Source organism: Heterocephalus glaber, unplaced genomic scaffold (genome assembly GCF_053883595.1).
Source record: "Heterocephalus glaber isolate CG9 unplaced genomic scaffold, H.glaber_assembly_v1.0 deba00000678, whole genome shotgun sequence".
NCBI lineage: Eukaryota > Metazoa > Chordata > Mammalia > Rodentia > Bathyergidae > Heterocephalus > Heterocephalus glaber.
Window position 1 is genome coordinate 4420358 of NW_028258157.1, and position 25453 is coordinate 4445810.

Sequence of the window (25453 nt, forward strand, 5' to 3'; positions counted from 1 at the left end):
AACATGCACAGTGGAGTATTACTCAGCTACAAAGAAGAATGGAATTAAGTCACTTGCAGGAAAGTGCACGGAACTGAGGATCGCCATTATGTTAAGCACAATAAGCCAGACTCAAAAAGACAAGACTGCATGTTTTTCCCAATAAACATGAGCGAAAGACATGAAAGTAGAAGGGAAGACTGTTAGAGTTAGACAAGAGCAGGGGGATGAGAAGGAGGGGCGGGCTGTAAAGGAGGCAACAGGGAGACAAATATGATCAAAATGTGTTATATGCATTGTGAAAACACAAATTAATGTGCACTGATAAAAATGTAGTCATATAGCTCCAATTAACAATTGTGAGGCCTGAGTGACTCCATTTTAAAATTTGGCCCCATCTTAGAGTGAGGTGGCCTGGACATAAACTCTAGTTCCAAGAAAAACCACAAGATGTACTTTGGCCACCTGCCTGTGATAATGTTCAGCAGTCCCCTAGCAACTCACCTAGCAACAGCTAATCAGTAGCTGCCCCAATGTCCCAGAGGCTCTTCTCGATGGCTTGCAACAGCTAATCAGTAGTTACCCCAATACCCCAGTATCCCAGATGTTCTTTTTGATGACTTGAGCAACTGTTTGCAGTTCAGCGCACAAGGCACAGCCAATCAGGTTTAAACTTTCAGAACTTGCTAAATGCTAGCCAATTGTGTGATCTGCGTGTGATTTGAAACCCCGCGCCTTTCTGAAAACTCCGCGCCTTGCTGTAACCTCTACAAAAACCCCTGGTGTTTTAGAGTCAGCGCTCTCATTCCTGACCCACTGCGGTGGTGTCTCGAGCTTGAATAAACGACCCTCGTGTGTTTGCATCGGAATCGGCTCCTTGGTGGTCTTTGGGGACCTCGCAATCTGGGCACAACACAATATAGGTATGTAATTGTTCTTCCAAAGAACACAAAGTCTGCTCTGGCTATTTGTAGGATATGCAAATGCCCACTGCACAGCCACAAGCTAAGAAAGCTCTCATTTCAGGTTCTGAGTGGTGTACGGTCCACCCTTCTTACTCATACTCTGAGGCACTGTTCATTAACTGACAAAATGATTTATAGCCTGACAGGCAGATGGCTGGAGGTAATTCCAACAATAGGCATATTTAACTGGCTGAGTGACTGGCTCTTCAGGAAATCAAGATTTGTCAGGCATGGCGGTGCACACCTGTAAGCCCAGCAATCAGGAGGCTGAGGTAGGAGAGTTCAAGGCTAGCCATGGACTAACTACATGGGGAGCTCCTGCCTCAAAAAGACCAAGAAAAAAATCAAGATTTATCTGAATAGCACTAAATACTGAGGAAACAGAAATCACCTCTAAGAATTTCTCAGAATGTGAAGGTTCTCACAGCACCTGCATTTACGTCTTAGACTTCTGCTGCTAAACTTTTCAAAGAACTATTTGGGATACTCTCTGATCAGTTCTCAATGTTCACAGATTACATTATCACATTGGGGCTTAAGAATATCAAGCACTATGATTAGAACTACATGGCATCAAAAATAGGCGCCTAAACTAAACTGCAGAGCAGCCTTACAATGGCATACTCATCCACAATAAAAAGGAACTTGATACACATGGCAGTTTTCTGACTGGGTTGTTGGTTTGGGGATGTTATTTTTTCTTTTTTTTTAGTTCTTGTATATTCTAGATATTAGTCCTCTTTCAGAAGAGTAGCTAGAAAAGTTTTCCCACTCTGCAGGGTGTCTCCTCACTCTGCTCATTGCTTCCTTTGCTGTGCAGCTTTCCACTTGATACTGCAGCTGTCACTGTCAACAACAGGGTCTGCCTTTCCATTTCCGAAGTTCCACAGGCTTCTGGTTTCAGGTCACCGGTAGCCACTGCCCTTCAGCCCCGCCCCCACCACACGGCCTTGTCTGCGTTCTTTATTCCCCACTCGGTACATAAGGACAATGGTGGAAACCACTCCAGCTGAGTACAGCTCACCATGGAAAACCCCAAGTTCTCCCTGTGGAGACCGCAGCGGAGACCTGGGCATCATGCGGGAAGAGCTAGCCAGCAAGAGCCTGAGCCAGGGACAGCACAGACACACCGTGCTCAAGACAGGACCACACGCCTGTGAGGACAGCACACAGCAAGACACACCGCTCTTGTGAAGAGCTACACGGAAAACTGGCACCTACCCTGGACAGGACAGCCTTCTGAAACACAGGACAGAGTGCAGCACCTCGGGCATGAGGAAAAATCTGACAATGACTGGCTCCCAGGGCAAGCCTGTAAACAGCGGCCTGGAGCGCCCATGAGATTTCGGCTGCAGGCTCCTCAGGCTCCATCAGCACAGCCCCGCCTGCACACAGAGGGAGTGGCCGGCCAGGGGAGGGGTGTCCAGAGACAACGCACCCTGCTAGTGGCTGACTAGCTTTGTCAGCTGTTGGAAACGGTTAATTACCTCTGCGATACACTTTCCACATCTCCGAAAGCAGAATGTGAAGATTACTGTTAATACAAGTCATGTGTTTCACATGCTTACCTACTCCATAAATGGCCAGTTGTCAAAAAAAATGAAAGATAATTAACTGAAAAATGTTAGAATTAACAAGACAGCTCTATAAGAAACAACATGCTCAATTAATTTCCAAAACCAATTCAACACATCAGGGAGGGAAAAGTCAATTAAAAGGTAAAATTGTGTAGGAGGAAGCGACCAATAAAATAGTACAGAGAGAGAAACACAGAATGTCTCTATGAAAGAAATGTGAGGATAAATGAGAGACTCAGCAGAATCTAAGAGAACTTGAAATATTTTTCACAATTACTCTGAGGCTGAACTGGAGGACTAAATGAGTAGGAACAGTTGAGAAATCTTTGAATGGAAAGAAAAGCAAACAGCATCATTAAAAAAAATATTATAAAATTATTGGGGCCGGGGATTTAGCTCAGTGGTTTCGCTGCCTGCTGCGCAAGCGCAAGGACCCGAGTTCAATCCCTGGTACCAAAGAAAAACTATTGTGTGCAATCCTGGTACCAAAGGCCAAGAGTATAGAAAACAACCCAAAAGAAATCAGATAAATGCCTGTGTGTATGTATACCATACAGTACATATAAAACAACAGATTACAAAGAATACACACATGCCCACATACAGAATGGATGGCATAAAAAGTCAACAGAGGAAGGACATGTTATGGATGGCTCCCAATACCATTGATAAAAACTGGTTATCAAGAGAAGAGTCAGAGATACATTAAAGCCTACATAAAATTCTTAAAGAATCAAAATGTGTCAGTAAGTTTACATACATTGCTAAACCTGGAAAACATAAGACCAAACCCTATGCCTAGAATATCCCCACTTGCAGTCCTGCGCAAGTTCATGGGACGACCTTGGACACCTGTGACCAAGGCAGGCTGGCCAGAGGCTGCCACTGGGGCGGCAGCCAGCCTCACGGTGACGTAACAGACTGGAAAATACCAGGACCAAGTTCATGAGAGTCTGGGGACCCGTGATTAATACATACCTCGTGGTGAAACATTTTACCTGCTGTTGTTTCAGTATTTATTATTCCTGTTATAAACACTAAGATATTAACAGTGGCATGCTGATTTAAAGGGATTATGAATATTTTTATTGCCTCGTTTTTCTAGAATTCTCATGTACTGCTTTTATTAAAAAGTGACAAATGTAAAACAATGAACAAAAAAACAGAGCAAATGATGTTAATATTCACCTGCTCTTTGGAGAGGGAGGTCTTCCCCAGTGAAACAGGCTCACCTGTGTTAAAGCATCATTTGGTTCAAGTTACTTCCCAGTATATGCAACTGACAGGCTCAGGAGTGATCAAATAGAGGTCTGCTCTCAGCTCACATTCAAAATGGACAATTCTGCTCTCAATTTTAGGCTGTTAAACAACAAAGGCATCGCTTTACATTACACTGTAGCAATTTCAAAGTGGTAAGATGGAAGAAGAGAAAGGAGTATGTCCTAAGACTGGTGCTAAACAGCACCAGGCAGACTCCCTCTGCCTGTGGCCACAGGTGTGACCAGGCCTCGAGGTGTGTGCACCTGGAATCTGCCATGCAGCCATCAGCTCACCTTCCGCAGACACCCCCAGGCCAGCAGCCCACCCAAAGCACGAGGCTGCGAGTTTTAGGGAGCAGAGCAGCAGCTCCTTCAGATAGACAGCACCTTCCCGGAAGAGTTCAAGCCTGTACTCTCCCGTCCACTGCTTACGAAGCTGAATCTTGTCTTCTAAATGAGTATTACACCAACACCTCTCACACAGGACTGCACTTAATATGTCTGAAGCTCAACGTCATGGCCCCTCGTGCCTTCTCCAAGCTAAATATCCCCAACTGCACTGAGTGGTGCTCGAGCGACACTGTCCAAAGAATTCACCTTCTAATTCACACCTCAAGCCAACGCCACCTATGTCAATACCCTTATTCAAATATGACATCTACGTTGAATTAATGCCCTAAATTGAATGCCTACCTCCTGGAGTCAAGCACTCTTCCTATCAGTAGAACCGAGGACCTCCCATTGTTGCTTTTAGCAGCCACCTGACATCTGTGGCTTCAGAAGTACTTTTAAGTAACAGTTTCCCATCCAATGCTTAAACATGTAATTTTCAGAACCACAAAGAACAGCCTCCATTTAAACAAATTATGTTTGTTTGCTCATTATTCTAACCTTTCAAAATCATTCCAAACCCTAATTCTGCTTTCCAACTCATTAGGCACTCTGCCCAGCTTCTGACTTTATAAAATTTGGTTGCACCTCCTCACAATTAAAGTACTGGTTAAATGGTAACAGTAAGCAGCACAGGGCAGGGATCCTGCACTGCAGAACGTCTCTTAGCTTAGCGTCAACTCCTTACATTAATGACCTTGAGGTACATGGGTTCAAACAGCCCAGGATCTGCCATGACAGCACCATTTACCACGTTTCTCCACTTGTGCAGAAGTCCTGACAACCACCCAAGCCTTGCTGGAGCCCCTGTCTACACCACTCCCAGGCTGAACACAGTCCTCCCGCCCACCCTAGCCGGTGCGGGCACGACTCATTCTCCTCTCGAACCACTCGCTCTTGTGAGTGCTGAGAGCCGGGACCTCCTGCACCCGGGCGCCTCAGTTACACCTCTGACTCGGGGCTCCAGGGGCCTCAGGCTGCACTAGGACGTCCTGGGTCCCCAGGAGAGCGCTGTGTGGTGTCCCTGGGCAGCGGAGCTCGGGAGGTGCAGCTCTGAGCTCACCCGTTCCTCCCCCTCTCCCTCCCCGTCTCAACCTCAGTGAAAGGTAGCAGCATTTACCCAGAACAAAAACCCTGCTGTCATGGCAGACTGAAGTTTATCGCTCAGCCACAGACTCACTGAAAACGAATTTCCTGAACAGCTGTGGAATCCAGCCCCTCCCCGTATATATTATCCTTACTAAAAATAAGGGCTCGTGTACATAAGAAAAACAAGGAGAAAACCTGAACAGATAATCCACAAAAGATGACCCCCAGAAACCAAGTGACATGGAACTATTAACCTGTCCTCTCCACTCCGCACGGCGAGCTGTGCGCGGCTCCACCTGTTCTCCCTGCGGGAGAGGCGGCAGGCTCCGAGCGGCCCTCCTGCCTCCAGGGTGGTCTCTATCCTCCTCCCGGACCGCCTACGAGCCCCTCCGTCTCCTCTGCCCTCAGGCCCTGGCATTTCGTGCCACCCCGGCCGAGCCGGGCGTCACCTGTCCCTCAGCCCTCAGTCGTCCACTCCTCCGCTCTCTGCTGACCGGTCTCGGACGGAGGTGCTCTGGTCTGAGCACCCGGCAGAGCGCTCCGAAACCCCTCCAGAACAGGGCTCCTGGTCCCGTCCACCTGCCGATCCCTGCGCCCCACACCTGCGCGCCACTCCAGGTGCCTGGCCTGTCCGCACAGGGCCACAGGCCCTCCCTGAGGTTTCCTAAAAGGACCACCGTGCGCGCTATGGCCCTACTAAACGCTAGGTCCGCAGGGAACACTGGAGTGACTGCTGAGAAAGGACAGAAAATAAAGCAGCCTTGTCCTGAAACTGCAAAAGCACACTGAGAACAAAGAACGGCCACCCAAACCTAAGAACTCATGGTTACTGTGCAGCTACTGCAGGATTTTTCTCAGCCAGATACACACAAGACTGCATATATTGTGGGAAGTTAACAAGGTGCTGTGTATCAACATTCACTTTTTCTAAGTTAAAATTTACTCCTATTTGATATGCTAAAGGAAATAATTCCATATATGTTTTATGGACTAAAATAATTGCTTTCCCAGAGTATTAAATATTTTAAAACATAAAGACAGGGAAAATCGAGGGGATACTTTCACTGAACATACATTATCCTTACTAGAAGAGCTCATATACATAAGAATAATGAAAAACATCTAAACAGAAATTCCATAAAAGATGAAATATAGAAAGCTAAGTGACATGATACACACTAACCCTCATTAATGACTAAAGAAATGTACGTTATGCTAATAAGTAGTATTTTCTAACATCAAATTAGTAAAAGAAAAAAAAAGTTTTCAGTGTTGACCAGGATACAGTTCATCAACTTCACCCTAAAGATTTCTGCTATAAGTAATCCATCTTAGATAATGAGAAATTCAGGTAACTTTTTTGTTGTCTTACGAAACTTTTATACCATGAAGAATTAAAAACAACCTGCTTGCCCAAAATTAAATTAACACATTCATTCAACAAGCATTTGTTGAGCACTTACTATATGCCAGGAACTCTTCAAGGTGCAAGGGCTACAGCAGCACACTTCAGCATATAGACCAGCAGTGGCGAACCTATGGCACCCATGCCACAGCGGCTGTCTGTTACCATAGAAAGCTCTAAAAGGTTCGCCATCACTGAGTTCTTTACAGAGCTTACAACTTCCTGGGGCGAGAGGAGTCATACAGACCAAATAAATGACTGCAGTGTATTTTATTAGCACAGGAGTGAGTTCACCGTAAGAAGACAAGCTGAGGCCCCTCTCCTTAACACCCTCTCCCTCCCACACCCCAGGTCAGCTCAGGATGACAAGAAGCCCTCCCTGGATGCTTGGTCTTGGACTTCTCTTGAGCCACTCAAGTTTCTGTTTACTGCACGCTACCCGACAGGGCCAGTGCAAGAGATGACATCTTGGGCCTCCTGGGGCCAGAGCTGCCGGGACTCTCCCACCAGACGCCCTGAAGTCACAGGAAGCCAGGCAAGGGGTGATGGAGCGTGGCCTTAAGGCAAAAGCGGTGAGAAGCTCAGTCTCCAGCTACTTTTGAGCACAGACAAAAGGATTTGCTGCTGTAGGACACAGAAGAAAAAGCCCACGGAGCTACCAATCGGGAGGAGCTGCCGTCAAGGCTGTTTGGCACACATCAGACTCAGTGTGTCCCAAGTGCAGACACAGAAGCTGTGCGACAGGAACACAGGACATGGCCACAGGGCAGAAGCATCTGGGAGCTGGCCACCTACAAGTGTTGCCTAAATCCAAGAGAATGAGTGACATCATCCAGAGGCTGAGGGACAGAGAGCCAGGAGGGCTGGGTTCAGTCCTGGAGCAGCCCCTGCAAGGAGGCCGGGACACGAGGAGGACTAGCAGAGGGGTAAGAAGACTCAGGACATTGTGATTTGCTTGAGCCAAGCAGGATGTTCAGTGACAGTATCAATGGATGCACAACCTCCAGGGCCAGAAAAAATACAATTATAAAATACTTTGATGTGTAAGCAAACCTGCCTGCCTAGTTCCAGCTTTCTCTTGAACACGGCTCCTTAGAAACATTGACCTTCACGACTGCGGGAATACCTAATGTGGCCCACGGCACTGCACTCACAAGCACCGAGCTGAGCCTCACAAGTCGATGCAGATACAGCAGAACAGACCACCACCACCATCTGGCAGCACAGATACAGCGAGCTCGGTGTGCTCAAGGTCACAGAAACCGGCAGGCAGCAGGGCTCAGATCTGTGCTTACCTTCAGTACTCCTTGTGCTAGAGAAGACACTGCAACTGGAGTGAAGCGTGACCCACCCTTACCAGTAAGCAGCAAACTGCGTACCCTTTCTCCTGCCAGGTTTCTCCATTCCAATGCCTGTCTTGGGAGGGCCCTCACTAAATCCCCACGTGCCTGCTTCCATCTGGCTGCGGGTCCCCAGTGCATGGTGGAGAACCTACGGCACACATGCCACAGCAGCTGTTTGTCTCGCTGAAAGCTCTGAAAGGTTTGCCATCACCATCCTAGCCCACAGTGGCAGCATCCCCAGCACCGTTTGATCCCCGCATCTTGTGCACAGCCTGGTGTAGAAGGGTAACTGCGGAAAGCCGGTGGGGTTACAGTGCTTCATGGGACAGGAGGGTCTCAGGGTCTGCTGGATGGGATGCTTGCGGAGTCTCTCAGTAGAAAGCTAGAGTGACAGCAAAGAAATTTCTTCAGTGCAAGGGGTCCCTGGGTCTCAAGCCACTAAACTGCATCCTTTGCTTCAGCCTCTGGCTGATGTCCTCACACCTGGGAGTGCATCCCAATTCTCTGTAGGGCGGGCCACAACACAGACTGCTGGGCCGCAGCCCGAGTTTCTGGTTCCATACGTGCGTGCAGGGGCTGAGCACCTCCATTTCTAACAGGCTCCCGGGAATGCTGACAGTGCTGGTCCTAAGATTACACTTCTAGAAGCAGTGACCTAGAGAAAAGCTCCTGTAAAGCAAAGCTTTCGATGAGGGCAATAACAACTATCTTCAACTCCAGAGCTGTAAACTGAAAATAAACTTCAATATATTCTAATCACTGAGTTTTTATTTCAGACTCTTAAATCTGGCATAACTGACAGAAGATACCAATTACAGTTAAATGTACCATAAAGAGCAATTCCTTTGTATAAGTGAAGAAGCGGAAGCCGACTACTGACTATACCTTTGAGTCAATGATTAGTGCTTCCTGAAAAGGGGACCTATATCTTTTTATTTTTAAAGCCCTTAAACAAAAGTATTTTCAATCACTGCTGAATGGGATGACCTGATTCCCTTCCTCAGTGAACATACCATGTACTTGGGGACAGACAAGGCACATGTGTTCAAAGTCTCTGGTAAAGCACATGGCGCCCTCTCTGGGAAACGCTACCCACCCTCCAAACAAACGCAGAGCTACGCCAGGCAGACGTCTGGACACCCTGAGCTCTGGACAGATTCTAGTTCTTGCTTCCTGCTGGGTGCCCTCCACAGAATACAACTCGCCCACCCATTCAGGGTGGCCCTGTGTCTGTGAAAAACTTGAAAAACAAACTCTGGATGCCAGAGGGAAAATCAGAGGCTGTGGCTAGAGTTCAGAGAAAAGACCCATTGTCTTCTACAGTCAAGGGAAGACTGAGGGAGGGTGGGAAGCGATCTAGGCCAGGGAGCTTCCTGAGAGACTTCTACTGTTGCCACCCACCACCTTCATCCAATGAACCCTCTCGCCCTCAGTCCTAACTTCTCCTGGAGAACTCCCTCGCCCCACTCCCAAGTAGGCCGGCTGTGCACGCTCACTGCACAGGCATTTTCCACCACACTCACAGCAAATGTAGCCACGTCGTGTGTGGGCTTGCTGTGAATCTGCCCACAAGACCGTAGAGCTCTGTGTGGGCAGGGCCATATGTGTTTTCATCATTTTACTCTCAGTACCTGGTACATGAGTACATAACAAGCACATGTTGAATACTGAGTTGCAAAAGTATTATGTATGTTGTAGTAAGAATGCCAGTAAAGAATTATTTGTGGTTTCTTCACGGGGAAGGGAAAGGTAACCAAAATGTGCTGTTTTCTGACAATAAAGAGTAAGAATCCAAGATGCTGGGAAGAAGGCAGCGCTACAGGGGACTTGCGGCTCTGTGCTGCTATTTCCATGCCTTGTGCTAAAGCATGACAATTCACGGAGCTGTCATCTCTGAGCTTCACATTGTAAATATTGACGGTGTGAAGACTTGCTCACATTTGGCTAAAGTATGAGAAATGGTTCCCAGCCTAAGATCTTGAAACGGAGAAATCACCTCTGCAGGCAAGACAGGCCAAGTAACCGTGGTGACCGCTTGAACACAGAGGCAGAGGCAGAGGCAGCGCCCCCGGCGACGGCGACAGCGCCTTCGCGGTCCGGGCACGGCCCCCACAGCGCACGGCCTCCAGAGCCTTCCTCACCGATGGCTCTCAGCTGCCGCCTCCGTCTGACGCGGAACACGCCACTCGCGCTCCCGAGGCCCTGACTGCCTGGCGCTGGCAGAACCTCGGCCTCAGCAAGTCGGAGGCCACAGAGCACCCCGCCGCTGCCGCCTTACCTCGCAGCTGAACACCGGCCCCCGGAACACTGGAGACCACCAGAGACGCAGCTGCCACATGCACTCTCCTCGGCCGCCTCCTGGCGCCCTGGGCAAGCGCCCACTGCCATCCGTTCCTCTTCACAGGAAGCGCTGCCCTTCCCGGAAACGCCGAGGGGCGCATGGCTCCCAGGCAGCGCGGCTTCGGGGTCTCCTGAGAGGCCGTGCCTTCCGCCCCTCGATGCTGGCACGACCCCGGCCCTCTGGCTCTGCTCTCTCCCTGCATGGTCCTCCCTAACTCGCCCACAGCGCCAGCCTGACCACGCTCCCAGACAGCACAACTCCACCCAAAGCCAGCCGCCCTGGAGCAAGCTGCTCTCACCCTGGAGCAAGCTGCTCTCGCGCCCTCCCACCGCTGCTCCTGCAGGTGACACGCAGCTGCCTCCAGAGCCAAGGCCCACACCCGCTTCCTGTCACCCCACCTCCAGCGTCACGGCCTCTCCATCTTCACAGCCCCTAGCGGGTCCCACCTCTGCCTACGTCGCCGCCCCGACGTGCCCACCGTGTGGGTGCAGACCACAGCGCGCTGTCACTGTTCTCTGAATCCTTTGCTGCTTCATCGCCTGCCACACACGCTTCTCGGCAGGATTAGGCCCTCGGACCAGGCTCCTGCCGCCCAGACGGCGCCCTGGCTGAGCGGCCCCAGGCTGACTCCATCCCCGCGCCAACACCGCCCTGGGTTGCGGCCCGAAGCCGGGGCCCACACCTGAGACGCCCTTCCGGGAGCAGACCAGCCTACGCTCACTGCCGGGCCTGGGCATGGCCCATCGCCACTAGCCCCTCAAGTTCCACTCACGTCCTCCACGGGCGCCGATGGCCTCTTCTCCCCGTGAGGCACCAGATTCCTGTTACAACTGTTTGCTTACGTATCTGTCTCCTCCATACCCACTTGAACACACTTCTTAATTTGCAGTTTTACTATGACACTTTACGTGCATATAGCATAAGCTGAATGAATGTGAACTAAACACTGTTGGCAAAACTTGCTGTTCCCGTCACAGGACGTAGAAAGACCATCAGAGTCCCATTATGCAAGATTCCAGAGCAGTAAACTTAGAATCGGCTATCTCGTGATTTAATTTGCCAAATTTAAATAATGCACACACAATCCACTTAGCTCTGCTCTTTCTCCTCTCATGCACTCTGTCTTTTAATACCTTACTCCAACTGTGAATCATCTGTCGCCTTTGTATTTTTCCTTTGGAGCCCTGTCAAGTCTCTACGCAATGAGTCAAAATCCTGCTCTCGGACAGGCCTAGCCTGGAACCTGTGGGTCGCACTGCAGCTTCCCCTGAAATATTCCCATCGAGCTCCGTCTAGCAGTAGACAGCTCTCCTTTACAGAGTTTTTGCTTTACTACATTCATCTCATCTCCTTCTCATCACGAAAGGTCCGTTTTCATTACTATCATTTTACAAGTGAAAACAGGTGCCGGGAAACCCAGCAAACACCCTTTGTAAGCTCCCCACACCAGAGCCCTCGCAGCGCTGTGCTTCTGGGGTCTGGCCGTCTTTCTCGCCTGGGACGCTGTTTGCCACTGTGCAGACCGTTCACAAGGCCGCGTCCACTCTCGCTGGCCACCCGCACATGACTCCTCTCTCTCCCAAACACCATTTCCTGCTCCCGCTTCTACTTCCATCCACTGCTCGGAGTGCAGCTGAAATTCCACAGCAATCACTTTTCTCCCTTTCCTTTTCACAATCCAGGGACACTGACAAAGGAAGCTGTATTTTATGACTTTCACCCCAGAGCCCAATCCAATGCAAAAATCTAAGTGAAACTTTTACCCCAGCCCAGTTTTCTCCGAAGGGCCTTTCTTCGGATCTCGGGCATCGCTAGGTGACTCCTGGGTCCACATCCTGCACGCCTCTTCCTTCTCCTTCCCTGGCTCTCCTCCATACCAGGCAGAGAAAATGCCAGACTCTGCCTGTGAAACACGACCACTCTTATAAAAACGCTGACGAACAGCGGGACACCAACTATTCGGGGAAAATGAGGCTCGGAACGGCCCACGTTCGGTCCACACTCCCGTACTGTCCCGTGCCCCCGACAGCTGGCTGTAGTGTGGCCTCTGTCTCCCACCCCCAGGCACAGCGCCCACCTCCTGCGCTGCGAAGAGAGGAAGGACCCGCAGGACTGCAGTCACAGACGTTTCCGCCAGGTCCCTCCCCACCCAGCACAAGCGGACCTGCACCGGAAGGCCGGCAGCCGCTCGCCTCTCTTGCTTTCTTCTTACCAGTAATGTCGCAGGGAAGCAAGGATCAAGCCTACGAAGGCCCAGCCACTCAGACCAGGCCCCACCCAAGAGGCCACGAGGCCTCCGTGCTTCCCCAAGAGCCTCTGACCCAAGGCCTTAGAGTTTGTCCCTGGTCAGGAGGAACACACACGGATCACAGGGTAGCCACAAGCAGGCTCGCAGCAGCCCCTGAACCTTTCATCTCTGCCCATTTTCAGAGGGAAAGGCCAAACTCGAGACCTCGTGTTCCACACCAGGGTGAGAAGAGCCAAGGCTAGCTGAACACAGCTCCCAGGCCTTCCTTCAGGCTTCTGGACTCGCACACACGTGCAGACGCGCTCTTCCGGGAAGCCTGGCGGGCAGCCTCACCCTTCCCCACCTGTTTCCCGCAGAGTCTTCATCACCAAGATTCAACGAGACAAGGAGCTAAGACCTTCCGCTGCGGGGAGGAAACACCTCTCCTGTGGCGAGGGCTGGGGCTGCAGGATGAAGTGGGTCCCCTCACGGCGGTGCAAACTGCAGGTGTCCAGGCAGCAGAAATCCGTCCTGAGGCCCGCGTGTCCCTAGGCGCGAGGTGAAGTCGCGGAGCCCGGTAAAGCAATCGCACTGGAGCCCGCAAGTGGACGCGGCTGAGTGCGGACCCCCGCCCCGGTTACAGCGCGAGTCCTCCTTCCCTGGCGGCCGCGGAGAGGAGAGGAGAGGCCCGGAGGGCGGTGGGCGGCCTGCGACCCGCGGGCGCCCCCAGACCCCTCTCCCGGGCCCTCCGCTCCGAAGGAGGTCAGAGGCGCGAGGGGGACGCGCTTTCCGGAGCCCCGAGAGGGCACCGCCCACGCTCGCCCGCCCGCCCGGGTCCCCGGAGCAGGACAGTCTGGTCACGCCGAGGGGGCCGTGACCCGTCGGGACCAAGCCCTGCGCCGGCCGGAGGTGTCCGCGGACCCGGAGGGGGCCGGCCGGAGGCGCAGGCGGAGGCGCAGAAGGAGGCGCCGCCCGGCGAGGAGGCCGAGACAGGCGACCCTCGCCGCGGGGGCCTGGGGACAGCTCACCTCCCCGCAGGCTGGTGGGCGCGCGGCGGGCGGGTCCCCGGCCCAGGCCGCCCGGCAGCCGGCGAGCGCCCAGCAGCAGATCCACGCGGCGCCCCAGGGCGGCGGCATCGCGTCCCGCGGCAGGTGCGCGGCGGACGCGCCGGACCGGACCGGACCGGACCGGGCGGCGGCGGGCGCTGCTCGGCTCTGCTCGGCTCTGCTCGCGCCTGACCTTCGGCTCCGTCACGCGGGGGCGGGGCCTGGGGAGGGGAGGGGCGGCGGTGGGCGGAGCGAGGGGCGGGATGCAGGCGCTCCGTCAGGGAGCGCAGCCGGGCGGGGCGGGGCGGGGAGGGGCGGGGCCATAACGGAGACTGCGTCTCAAATAGGATGGAGGGTAAAGAGGCTACTACATAGGATACAAAAATGAAAAGAATGAAAGCGACGATTCCAAAGTACTGTAGGAAACAGGTCACGTGGAAAGGCTGCACTGGCGTCCTGGTTCGCTGAGCCGTCGCCACCGGGCCGTCGCCTCCAGCCTCGCAGTCAGAGGCGGGACCTGCGCGTGGACTGGCGGCGGGCAGCTTCGCCTCCGGGACCGGGAACTGGCGACCCTGCCCGCGCAGGCCGGGCGCGAGCACCCAGCCAAGGCGAGCCCCGCGGGACCCTCAGCCGGTGTGCTTGGAGTTCTTTGCAAGTGTTTTACCCAGCATTTCTTCCCTGGGGTCCAAAACCACAGAAAGGGGAACGCCTCCAATGCCTCTTCGGCCAGGAGTTGTGAGCATTTTTATATGTTGTGTTTGCGTTTCGCTAACAATCACACATTAACCTTTGCACGCCTGGTTCCTGACTCGTGGATCTGTGGCCCACATCCTTGGTACCTTTGCCCTCCGCACTCCGGCGGGCCACCAGGCCTGCTTCGCGCCCTTCAGCTGCCCTCTGGCCTCCACCTCCACCCTTGTCCTCTGTTTGCTCTGCTCACAGTGCTCCTTCCTCGCCAGGTCTTTACCACAACGTCATTCCCCAAGACTTGTTTCTAAAATCCCTGAAAGTCCCTATCTCCCTTCCTTCACTGATTTATTTATTGTCTATTTCTCCTCACGAGAATGGAGGCTCCATAAAAACGGGTTTTTTTGCTTTTAATTGTTGCATTGCCAGATCTATTACATAAGCATTCAATAAATATGTGCTCAGGAATAAATGTATCATGTGGTCACTGTAAGTGAGAGCAACTGATTTTGTTATTAATATGAAATATCTCAGATACATTCCAATTAATTTAAGCTTCTAAAGTTTATCCAAAGATGAGCTTAGGAGAAATCCTCAAATTTTCAATTTGAGAGACAAAGAATTAATTGCAGATAATAGAACGCACTTCAACTAGTTTAAGGAGAAATGGGCCTATTCTATATTTTTTACATTACGTTACATAATACATTGTATATTACAGAATTTCTTGGAGAAGCAGTGAACAAAGTTTCGATCTATGCAACCAGGTGAATCACACTAGAATGGTGCCCTATCGAGTCCCAAAACTACTGTCATGGAAATTCCACCTAAACTCCACACCTAAGAACAGAAAGACACGGCCCCAATCACAGTGTCTCCAGAACCCATCTGTGCTCACAGACTCTGCCTCCCTCACCTTGTTTGCTTCCGCCTTTCAAATCTTGTATGAGTGTTTCCCTAACAAGCCTACTTTTAATGTAGAAGCTAACCACAAACAAGTGAACCAAATATAACTAACTAGAAGAAAGGCTTGTCTCCTCATTACTGCATTCAGTACTGAAGGTTCATTATTGGCCTCTTCTGCTGGTAGATTGAGCATTCAGGCATGGCAGAAGTCCACAAGCCTGAGAGACAGGCCAGGCACCCTTTTATTGAGTTATTTGCAACCTAACTGTCAACCTCTAATGGACTATTCATTGCTTCTGACCTCATTGACACCATGAGGTTACCAGAGAAACAAGCTGACTGGCATCAACGTGGCAGATCCGTTTCATTTGGTTATTGAAGATTTGGTGAAAATTTACATAGGACCTTAATATTCTCACACACTAGGACCGTCTCAGGAGGTTCATCCACCATTCTCCCCAGTTTTCCTTATCAGCAAACCTCCACTCCCAATATTCCCAACACCTTCACAATGCAGCCAAGCCTTAAACTACTACTTATAAATTAATGTAGATCAGTGTCACATCTCCGTCTTCCAGACAAAGTACATCAAGTTGAACCTCAGGGAAGTTCCCTTCTCCATCCTTTCCAATCACTCATGATTTATTTGTTAATATACAAAGAAGCAGAGAGCTGCCCTTGAGTTTTTTATAACATAATTGTAAGGCTAGGAACCATGAACTAAAAAGCACAGAAAAACTTAATCACTTGGAAGTGGGATGTTGTGCTGAAAGAGACAGAAAATGTCAGTATAATTTCTCCTGTGAGACATTTTGTTCAAAGAATGCCTTGTAATACCAAGCTTGTTTATGAACCATATACCCAGTATTTGCATACCTGTTAACCAATAGTGACCTTACTAGGGACAAGACTGAAGGACTCTAGTTAGCAAGACAGACTCCATATTGCTGCTTGACCCACCTGCCTGCCTTTTAGATGAACTCAGAAGGAGGAAGCTTTGAAACCTCCTCCCCTTAGAAACTCTCTTTAGAAACAACAAATGTTTGTTTTACAAATGTTCTAACAGCAGGACCTTCCCCTTCTGTACCTTTTGCTTGCTTTACTAGTTCTATCCCATAGGGGGGCCTAGAAACTGTTGGCCTCAAAGGTGTATGAAGCATGTTTGTCTTCCCCCAGTCGAGGCTCAAGTCCGATGCTTGGCTCAGGTCCTGGCCGGTAATAAACTCCTGTGTGGATTTAATATCGGTCTCTGGTTGGTTCCCTCTCACTGGGTGTAACATTCTTGGAGGCCCCAGTGAGATAGCCAGCTGCTCTGCAGCTTATTATCTTGGAGCCTTTGTTTCTTTTTAGGAGAGACCAGGATCAGACATCAGCAGTGTTTGACCCCTCCGGACACTGGTCTGCGGAAGGAGAGGCCACCCTGATGGTATTCCGGGGCTAGGCCACCCTGACGGTATTCTGGGGCTCCAGGTAGGCCAGTCCCAGTCGGGCCCTATTGCAGATACACTGACCCACAGGAGTTTATTGGGAAACCCTCTAGAGGTAAGAATCGAATGATTCTTAGTGCACTGTGGGTAGGTAGGAGGAAGCCAGACGTGGCACAGGTTCCTCCTACCTAGAGTCTCTTTGCGATGGCAAGCAGACTCACTGGGTCGGAGTCCTCAGAAGAGCGACTCCCTGGGTGGGGTTCGAATCCATTTGGTCCCAGAGGATTTACTTGGCCAAAGTTTGTCTTTGTCTGTTTATTGTTGTCCATCTGCTTGCTCTGTGTGCCTTTTGCGTTTTCACAGGCTAAAATTATGGGTTCCTCACAGTCCACAGAAGGAACTCCACTTGATTGTGTTTTGAATAACTTCAAAAAAATTTATTCCACAGACAGGGAAGATGAATATGGCATGAAATTTTCAAAAGGCAAATTACAAACCCTGTGTCAATAAAAATGGCCCAGTTTTGGAGTTGGTTGGCCCCTGGTGGGAACTTATTCTATGCACATTGCTGGCAAGGTTTGGAATGTGGTCACGGGAGTTGGAGCCCCACAGATCCTGATCGACCTTTGGCACTCGATCGGGACAGGACTACGGTCCATCAGCCCCATCTTCCTCCTCCCTTTTTCCTTTAAAACAGACAGAGCCCAGGGGAGGATTGATTTATGTTCCTTTTACAACTCGTGATCTTTACAATTGGAAACATCAAAATCCCCCCTTCTCTGAAAAACCTCAGGCATTAATCTCTTCTTGAGTCTGTTTTTCATACTCATCAGCCAACCTGGGATGATTGCCAGCAGCTTTTACAGATCCTGTTCACCACTGAGGAACAGGACCGCATTTATCAACAGGCAGTCAGAGGCCCTGGGGCCAAACCCCAGCGTCACTCCCAGAACTCCAGGGCATTCGGCCAAGGCTGAAACAGTAGTTCCATCGCGACACCCTGAATGGGACTCCAATGATGATGACAGTAAGAGGAGGCTGGGGACTACCACCAGCACTTATTAGGGGGACTCCAGGCAGCGGCCAGAAAGCCCACTAATTTGAGTAAGGTAAGTGAGGTTCGCCAGGGAAAAAAGGAGTCTCCAGCTGCGTTTTTAGAGAGACTCTTGGAAGCCTATAGAGTTTTCACTCCTATTGACCCAGAGGCTCCCAAAAATGTAGCAGCTTTAAATTTGGCCTTTGTTTCCCAGTCGGCCTCAGATATTAGAAAAAAATTACAAAAACTGGAGGGATTTGAGGGAAAGAATAGGACTGAACTCCTGAACATAGCCCAGAAAGTTTATGATAACCATGATGCCCCCCAGAAAGTCCTAGCCAAAAAACTGGGAAAGTCACTATTGCTGTACTCCAGGCACAAGAAACAGTCCCTCCAGACAGAAAAGGAGAAAGTGCCTTTTTGGCTTTAAAGAAAGCCTTAGTGTCAGCACCAGCCCTGGCCCTACCTGATGTCACCCAGCCCTTTTGGTTGTCTGTGGCTGAACGAGGGGGCATATCCAAAGCAGTGCTAGCTCAGGCATTAGGGCCTTGAAACAGACCTGTGGCCTACCTGTCTAAAAGACGTGATCCTGTGGCAAGTGGATGGCCTAGCTGTTTGAGAGCAGTTGCAGCCAATGCCCTCCTGGTCAAAGAGGAAAATAAGCTCACCCTGGGACAAGACCTGGTCATCACCGCACCCCATGCAGTGGACACACTGCTGAGAGGAGCCCCAGAACAATGGCTCTCCAATGCCACCTGACTCAGTACCAGGTCCTGTTGCTGGATGCTCCACACATCAAATTCGCCCAAGAAATGACTCTCAATCCAGCCACCTTACTCCCGGACTCCGACTCGTATGCACACCCCTCCATGACTGTCTGGACACTCTGACAACTTCCACCACCAACCACCCAGACCTGACTGATGAGACCTTCTTCACCAATGGAAACAGCTTCGTGGAAGACCCAGTCAGGTATGCGGGGGTGGCCATAGTCAGTCCAGGAGGACAGGTGCACTGGACACAGGCATTAAACTGGGGGCCTCAACGCAGAGGGCTGAACTAATAGCCTTAACTCCAGCCCTGTTAGGTCGAGACAAGGCTGTAAACATCTGCACTGACAGCCGGTATGCATTCACCACTGCCCATGTGCATGGCGACATCTGCAGGCAGAGAGGGCTATTGGCATCAGAAGGGAAAACTATCAAAATAAAATTTTTTTGGCCTTATTGGAGGCAATTTGGGAACCTAGGGAGTTGGCCATTATTCATTAAAAAAGCCACCAAAAAAGAGACAGCTTTGAAGCCCATGGTAACCGAGAGGCCGATGATGAGGCCCGAAGGGTGGCCAGAGAACCAGTGGGGCCAATAGACATTCTGCCCATCCGACCCTTGGATACCTGCCAGAAAGACCCACATATAGCCCAGAAGAGAAAGAGGAAAACCAAAAGTGAGGGGGTAGAAAACTGGACTCAGGCTGGTGGAAAGGGACAAACGAATGAATTTGTCTCCCCTGAGCCCTGGGGCAACAACTTGTTCATCAGTTCCATCACTTAACTCACCTGGGAGAATCAACGTTAAAAAGACTAATGAGCTCTAAGTTTTCAATCCCAGGACTGACCTCTATGGTCCAGGACATCAGTTCCAGGTGTCAGGTGTGTGCACAGGTAAACTCCAAGGTGAGACCAAGGAGCAAAGGTAATCGACTATGGGGAAGAGAGCCAGGGGGATATTGGGAACTTGATTTCACCAAAATAAAATCCAGCAATAGGTTCAAATATTTACTGGTGTTGGTTGACACCTACTCAGGTTGGGTAGAAGCTTTCCCCACTCATGGAGAATCAGCCAACATAGTAACTAAGGTTTTGTTCCAGGAGATAGTTCCCCGATTTGGCATCCCTCGTTACCTGGGGTCCGACAATGGGCCTGCCTTCACGACACAGACATCCAAATTGTTGGCAAGGGCACTACATATCGATTGGAAGTTACACTGTGCCTATCACCCACAAAGTTCAGGGCAAGTGGAAAGAATGGATAGGACCCTGAAAGAAATCCTGACTAAATATGTTCTAGAAACTGGCGGTGGGTGGCCCAATCTGCTTCCTCTAGCCTTGTTAAGAGTTAGATGTACCCCATATGTGACAAGTTTACCCCTTTTGAAATCCTGTATGGGAGGCCACCGCCACTCCTCCCTAAGTTAAACCTTGAACAGATAACAGAGAGTTCTTGTGTCTCTTTACTTCAGTCTCTTCAAGGCTTACAGATTCTTCAGAGTGAGATCCAGGCTACAGTACAACAGGCTCGAGAAAAACCCTTGCGATGTTCCGGCCCCATGGTTTCAAGCCAGGAGACCTGGTCCTGATATGCTTGGTTTGCTTGCACCAAGGACTTGATGAAATACATTCCCAAATCAGTCTTGGCTACCCAATCTGCCACTTTATTTTGTGTCACCTTGTATGTTGTTCCACAAGTCTTGTATTGTAATAAAAAAAGGGGGCCACGAACATCTGGGATTAACCACTGAACACTATAGGAGTAAAGGGGCTGCCCCCATTTTAGTGCCCATTCTGGTGGGATTAGGAATAGCCTGGTCAGCAGCTATTGGAACTTCCTCCCTGATACTTCAGGACACAAATTTTAAAGCCCTAAGCCACCAAGTAGCCAGAGATTTGGGTCACCTGAAAGACTCAATCTCCAGATTAAAAAACCAGGTTGATTCCCTGAGATGGTCCTACAAATCAAAGAGGACTTGACCTCCTGTTCATGAAACAAACAGGGTTATGCGTAGCCCTAAAAAAATAAATAAATAAAACCTGTTGCTTCTATGCCAATCAGTCTGGTGTCATTAGAGATACCTTAGCTACGGTCAGGGAAATTTTAAAGACTAAATAAGCTCAACAAAAGGATCAAAATTGGTTTCAAAATCTATTTAACTGGTCCCCATGGTTAACTACCCTAGTTTCTGCTGCAGCAGGCCCCTTAGTTATCTTACTTCTGCTTTTGCTCGTGGGACCTTGTATTATCAATGATCTGACTAAATATGTTAGACAGAAGGTTGATACAGTTAAACTGATGGTATTGAGACAAAATTATGAGATTTTAGAAGACGTTTTAGAAAACGAATCTGAAGAGTAAATACAGAAATCAAAGATTTGATTAAGTTACAAGAACCAGTGGGGAATGAAGGACGCTAGTTAGCAAGACAGACTCCATATTGCTGCTTGACCCACCTGCCTGCCCTTTAGATGAGCTCAGAAGGAGAAGCTTAGAAACCTCCTCCCCTTAGAAAGTCTCTTTAGAAACAACAATCAACTATTGTTTTACAAATATTCTAACAGCAGGACGTTCCCCTTCTGTACCTTTCACTTGCTTTGCTAGTTCTATCCCATAGGGGGGCCTAGAAACTGCTGGCCTCGAGGGTGTAACAAACAGCATTACAGGATATTAAAGCAGGCCATTAATGACCTATGACCCAACAATTCTTCAACCATCTTATCAACTTTCTTCTTTTAAAAGAAACAAAAGTATGACTGGCATGCACAGATTCTACAAATCCCTTTCCCCAGAAATCTCAGGTGAGAGTAATGAAGGAATAAGTTGTAGCTCTTAAAGGTCAGGGATGTGCAATTCCCACTCATTGTGGGGTACTTTAGCCAAACAATCCGAAATTTAAAAACTAGGTGATTAGACACAAGACTTGTTTAAAGGGTTTAAATGCTCGGCACTGTAAAGAAGTCACACCTACAGAACCGTGGAATCTCAGGAAGGACTGGCCTTCAAAGTTCATGGAGCAGATCCCATGTCAAATTCCTGAATTCTCTCTGCAGTTCTCCCTCAAAAGACTTTCAGTCTTAAAAAATCGCAGTGACTGAGAAGCTACTGTCTTCAGAGGCAGCCATACTACATTTAGACAGCTCTTGTGGTAAAATAATTAGACTGGAATCACTGTGTCGTTCTACCCTGTAAAAATGTTTCTCCCAAAGAGCCCCAAATCTGTCCCTATTATCATAACCCTACTTCTATGGTCCACACAGGGCAAGCCTCTTTCGGCGATGATCCTGCAGAGGGCTTCTCCTCCAGATAAACATTTTATCTTCCTTCTTTATTTTTCATGATTTGATTTTGTGTGGACCTCCATTTCCCTACATTTCTCTTAAGATGACATTCAAATGGACTTACCAGCACTGTTTGAGCCTGTAAGACAGTAGAGTAGACGTATAATTTCCCTCCTTCTGGAGAGGTTCTGATTCTATCATCACAGCCATGGATCATCACAAGGTGGATTTTCTGTAAGTTGAGAAGGTGCACAAGGAGTTCATTAGCTTCCCAGGAGCTCAAAAGTGGCCTCACACACACATCATCTTGTTTTCTCTGTGACAACGAAATATGAAGTAGGTAGGTACGATTTCTAGCCCCACTTCAAATGAGGAAAATGAAGCTTTAAAAGGATAAATCCCTTCCCCAAGGTCAAATACCCCATAATGGCAAAGCTTGGACTCTTCCAAGATTTCTAGAAAAGTAGTAAGTAGCATTGCCTGAGCACCTACTGTATACCAGCACTGTTCTGAGACCTTATCAGTAGAAAAAAATTATTCCCATTTTACATGCAGGGAAACTGAGGCTTAGGAAAGTTTAGAGGGATGCTTAGACACTAGCAACTAGCTAATCTGGATACACTGACTTTATATATTCAGTTCAAGTTCTGATGTTTTTCACTCACAAAATAATCTTACTGGATTCATTGTATAATTCCACCCTGCAAAAATGTTTAGAGCTACTAGATTCATCAGGTTTTGATCCCTGCTCCTTTTCTACAACCACAAATCTTATTAGAAAAGCTTCCATGTGTTCAAAATCACCAGCAATTTACACAATGTAGAAGGCCTAGGAAAAAGTCATTCAACCTCCTCAGACATCAGCAGCAATCATTCGTCTCCTGCACACTGTTGCACCCAGCCCCCTTTCTTCGTTTGTCCACAGAGATACGAGTTTGTGACACTTAAATGCAGCTTTGCCAGCCCCGTTCATATCTAGAAACCTTATAAAACAGAATATCATAAGTCCAGGAATGGGAGTACAGATAGGCTCCTAGAGACGCTGAAGCAGGAGGGTTGTGAGTTCAAGGCCAGCTCATGCAATTTAGTAAGCCATTGTCTCAAAGTTAAAAAAAAAAAAAAAGGAAAGAAAGAAATTCAAAACTAAAACTGGCTAGGGATGTAACTCAGCTGTACAGCACCCCTGGGTTTGATCCCCAGTACCACCAAAATACATATCACATTAGTAGGAAGTAATTTACAGGTAAATCCACCTTGGAGCTTAGAGATCTCTATTTTTTGTTCTAAGTATGTATGATGTTTCTGAGAAACAGAACATTAAAATGTACATTACCTTGCTTTCATACTTACGATACCATATACTTATTTACGTAATTATGCGCGGCACTGGCTGCATCCGAAGCTGCAAGGTGTAGCTCGGTGGCTCCCATGGGCCTCAGGCTCCTGACCTGACCCCAGCCAGGCAGTGTGACCCTGGGCCGCTTGTATACTCCAGCCTGCAATCCTGGCCTTACCTCCAAGATTAACAGGATCACTGCAGGGTTTTGTTTGCATCTCCTACTCGGATAAACTAAGTTCACTGTTTTGCTCAACTGAAGTCCTCATCCCTGTAAGTGAATAATCTTCTCTTGAAAGTTATCCAGAAGCTTTTGATAGATGCTTAGCACCTGAATAATAATCCTTTAAGACCACAAATCTCTTACATAATCTTTCCTGGCTTTGAAACACCGTAATACAGTCAAGAGATTTGGCAATTTTCTACTAACTTCGACTTGTTTGGCATTTAATAGCCTTTTCTTATATAAAATAATGCTTCTTTCCACTTCTGCATTGTAGTGATATCTCTTTTTTAAATCGTTAGATCAACATTGGGATTCAAACCCTAGTTAAAATTGAAGCACCTGACTGCTACCACAAAGACAAGGGCCTCTGAGAAGCACAGAGTGTGCTTAAATGTGCCAAATGTTTCATTTATCATTGCTTTTTGAGAAATACTCAAATTTCAAATAGGCTAAAATGTGAAAAATATATAACTCCGATAATTGAAGAAAACCAACAGTTATTGTTAAAGATAAATGGGTCCACATTTCAAAGCGTACAAAATTGAGAATTTCAATAGTATACTTCTGTTCTCCATTCACCATAAACCATAAGCTTTTTGATTAAGAAGAAATAAGTCACACACCTAAATTCAGTATCATGAAATATTTTCTTTAAAATACTTTTATATTTTCAACTGTATGCCAAACTTGTCTTGAGTTTGTGTAAAGCTGGTGTTACAACGACAGTCCTGTTCCAATCACTTTTATTTTGAATATATCTGTAATGTCATCAACCCTCTGGGAGATACAAAAGGTCACTTTCCTCTTTTAAAATACAGAATTATTCAACAGAGCTTAATAACTGCCCTGGTGATGCAATTCTTACTGTACCTCGGGGAGAAATGCCCCTTGAGACACTTCCAGATCCACTTTGATCTGTAAGGTCACTGCCTTTGCCTGAGAAAGACCCGCCAGGCCCTCCTCAGGGAGTGCAGACACACACATTCGCATTTTTCACCTCAGCGCGGAAATAAAATTACACTAGCCATTTGTAGCATGCTTATTAGTGTTCCTTTGACAATTCTCTGACCCTCAGCATTTACAAAGTAGATCTCGAATTTTGATGCAACAAATCCTGATTGGCATTTTTTTTTCTTAGCAACAAAATTAAGTGGCGTAAGAAATTTAAAGGGATCCCGTTGAAAGAATATCATAATCTAATAAAATTAAATAAAATGACCAAAACTATCCAAACAAGAACCAGCTCTGCTCTCTTTAAAATGAGAAAAAAAGAGGATAAAAAGGTTGGGAGTCTGAAATCTGAATATTGTGTCTTTGCAGTTACAACTAGACATGAATCGTATTCACAGAAGGAAAAACAAGATGGGATTTCAACCCTATGAAGACAAGTCATTTTTCTAAGAAACAGAAGAAAATAATTACGTAAACGACATCAAGCCATCCTGAGAACCGGAGGCAATGTCAGAAGCTGCCTGGCAGGTGCGACCAGACTGCTGCGCCTCTCGGCAGGGCGGACTCGGCTTCGGCTTCGGTTTCGGCTTCGGAGCTCGCGTCTCTGAGCAACCACTGCCGCTGAGCGCACATTAACCGGCGCCAACGAGCTACCTTCGCTGCCAGACGTAATGAAATGTCTGCAAGCTTAATTTATACATCACATAAGCACTTACTGTTCCATACCTTACGCAATAAATTAGTCCGCTGCTAATCTAACTTCAAACCGCGCCCCTGCCCGGCCCCAGCACCGCCCCCCCGCCCCGCCCCGGACCCCGACCCCGACCCCGACCCCGACCCCCGCCTAGTCCTTCGCCCGCGGACCCCCGGCGCTGAACTCCCCACCCGGCTCCGCCCGCTGCCCTTCGCGCATGCTCTGTCCCTCCCGCTGAGTGAATTTCCACCCTCTCCCTGCCCGGCTGTCCAACCTGTACCCTGTGGGCTGCTTGCCCTCTTTTCCCTTAGTGTTATAATAAAAATGTTTTTAAGTGAAGGAAATTTTGTTACTGCATTAACTGTGTTTTAAAGTGTTCTGCTGTATTTTCCAGTCAGTGGTGAGCACTTCACTTGCACCGTTTTATTGCATGTCACTTCTATCCATCGTGCTTCTTCGTACCTGTAGCACAACCGTGCACACCCTGGACCCCGTGCATACATTTAAGAGACAGGCAG

General features: G+C 48.7%; 1 protein-coding gene across 7 annotated transcripts in view; it reads right to left on the reverse strand.

The window, feature by feature from the left end:
- The window catches only part of Elapor2 (endosome-lysosome associated apoptosis and autophagy regulator family member 2), a 138330-nt gene extending 124526 nt beyond the window's left edge, over window positions 1–13804 (reverse strand). For 2 of the 7 annotated variants that reach the window (XR_002393029.2, XM_021254009.2), the window contains exon 1: window positions 13604–13802. Coding sequence is in view for 5 of the 7 variants with exons in the window: in XM_021254009.2 (XP_021109668.2) it covers window positions 13604–13711 (108 nt within the window). In the remaining 2 variants the exon portion in view is untranslated. Of the gene's footprint in view, window positions 1–12939; window positions 12959–13603 lie in introns of those variants that run through there. The other 5 variants (XM_021254007.2, XM_021254006.2, XM_004839781.4 and 2 more) reach the window with 4 other exon arrangements.
- Window positions 13805–25453: the final 11649 nt, after the last annotated feature.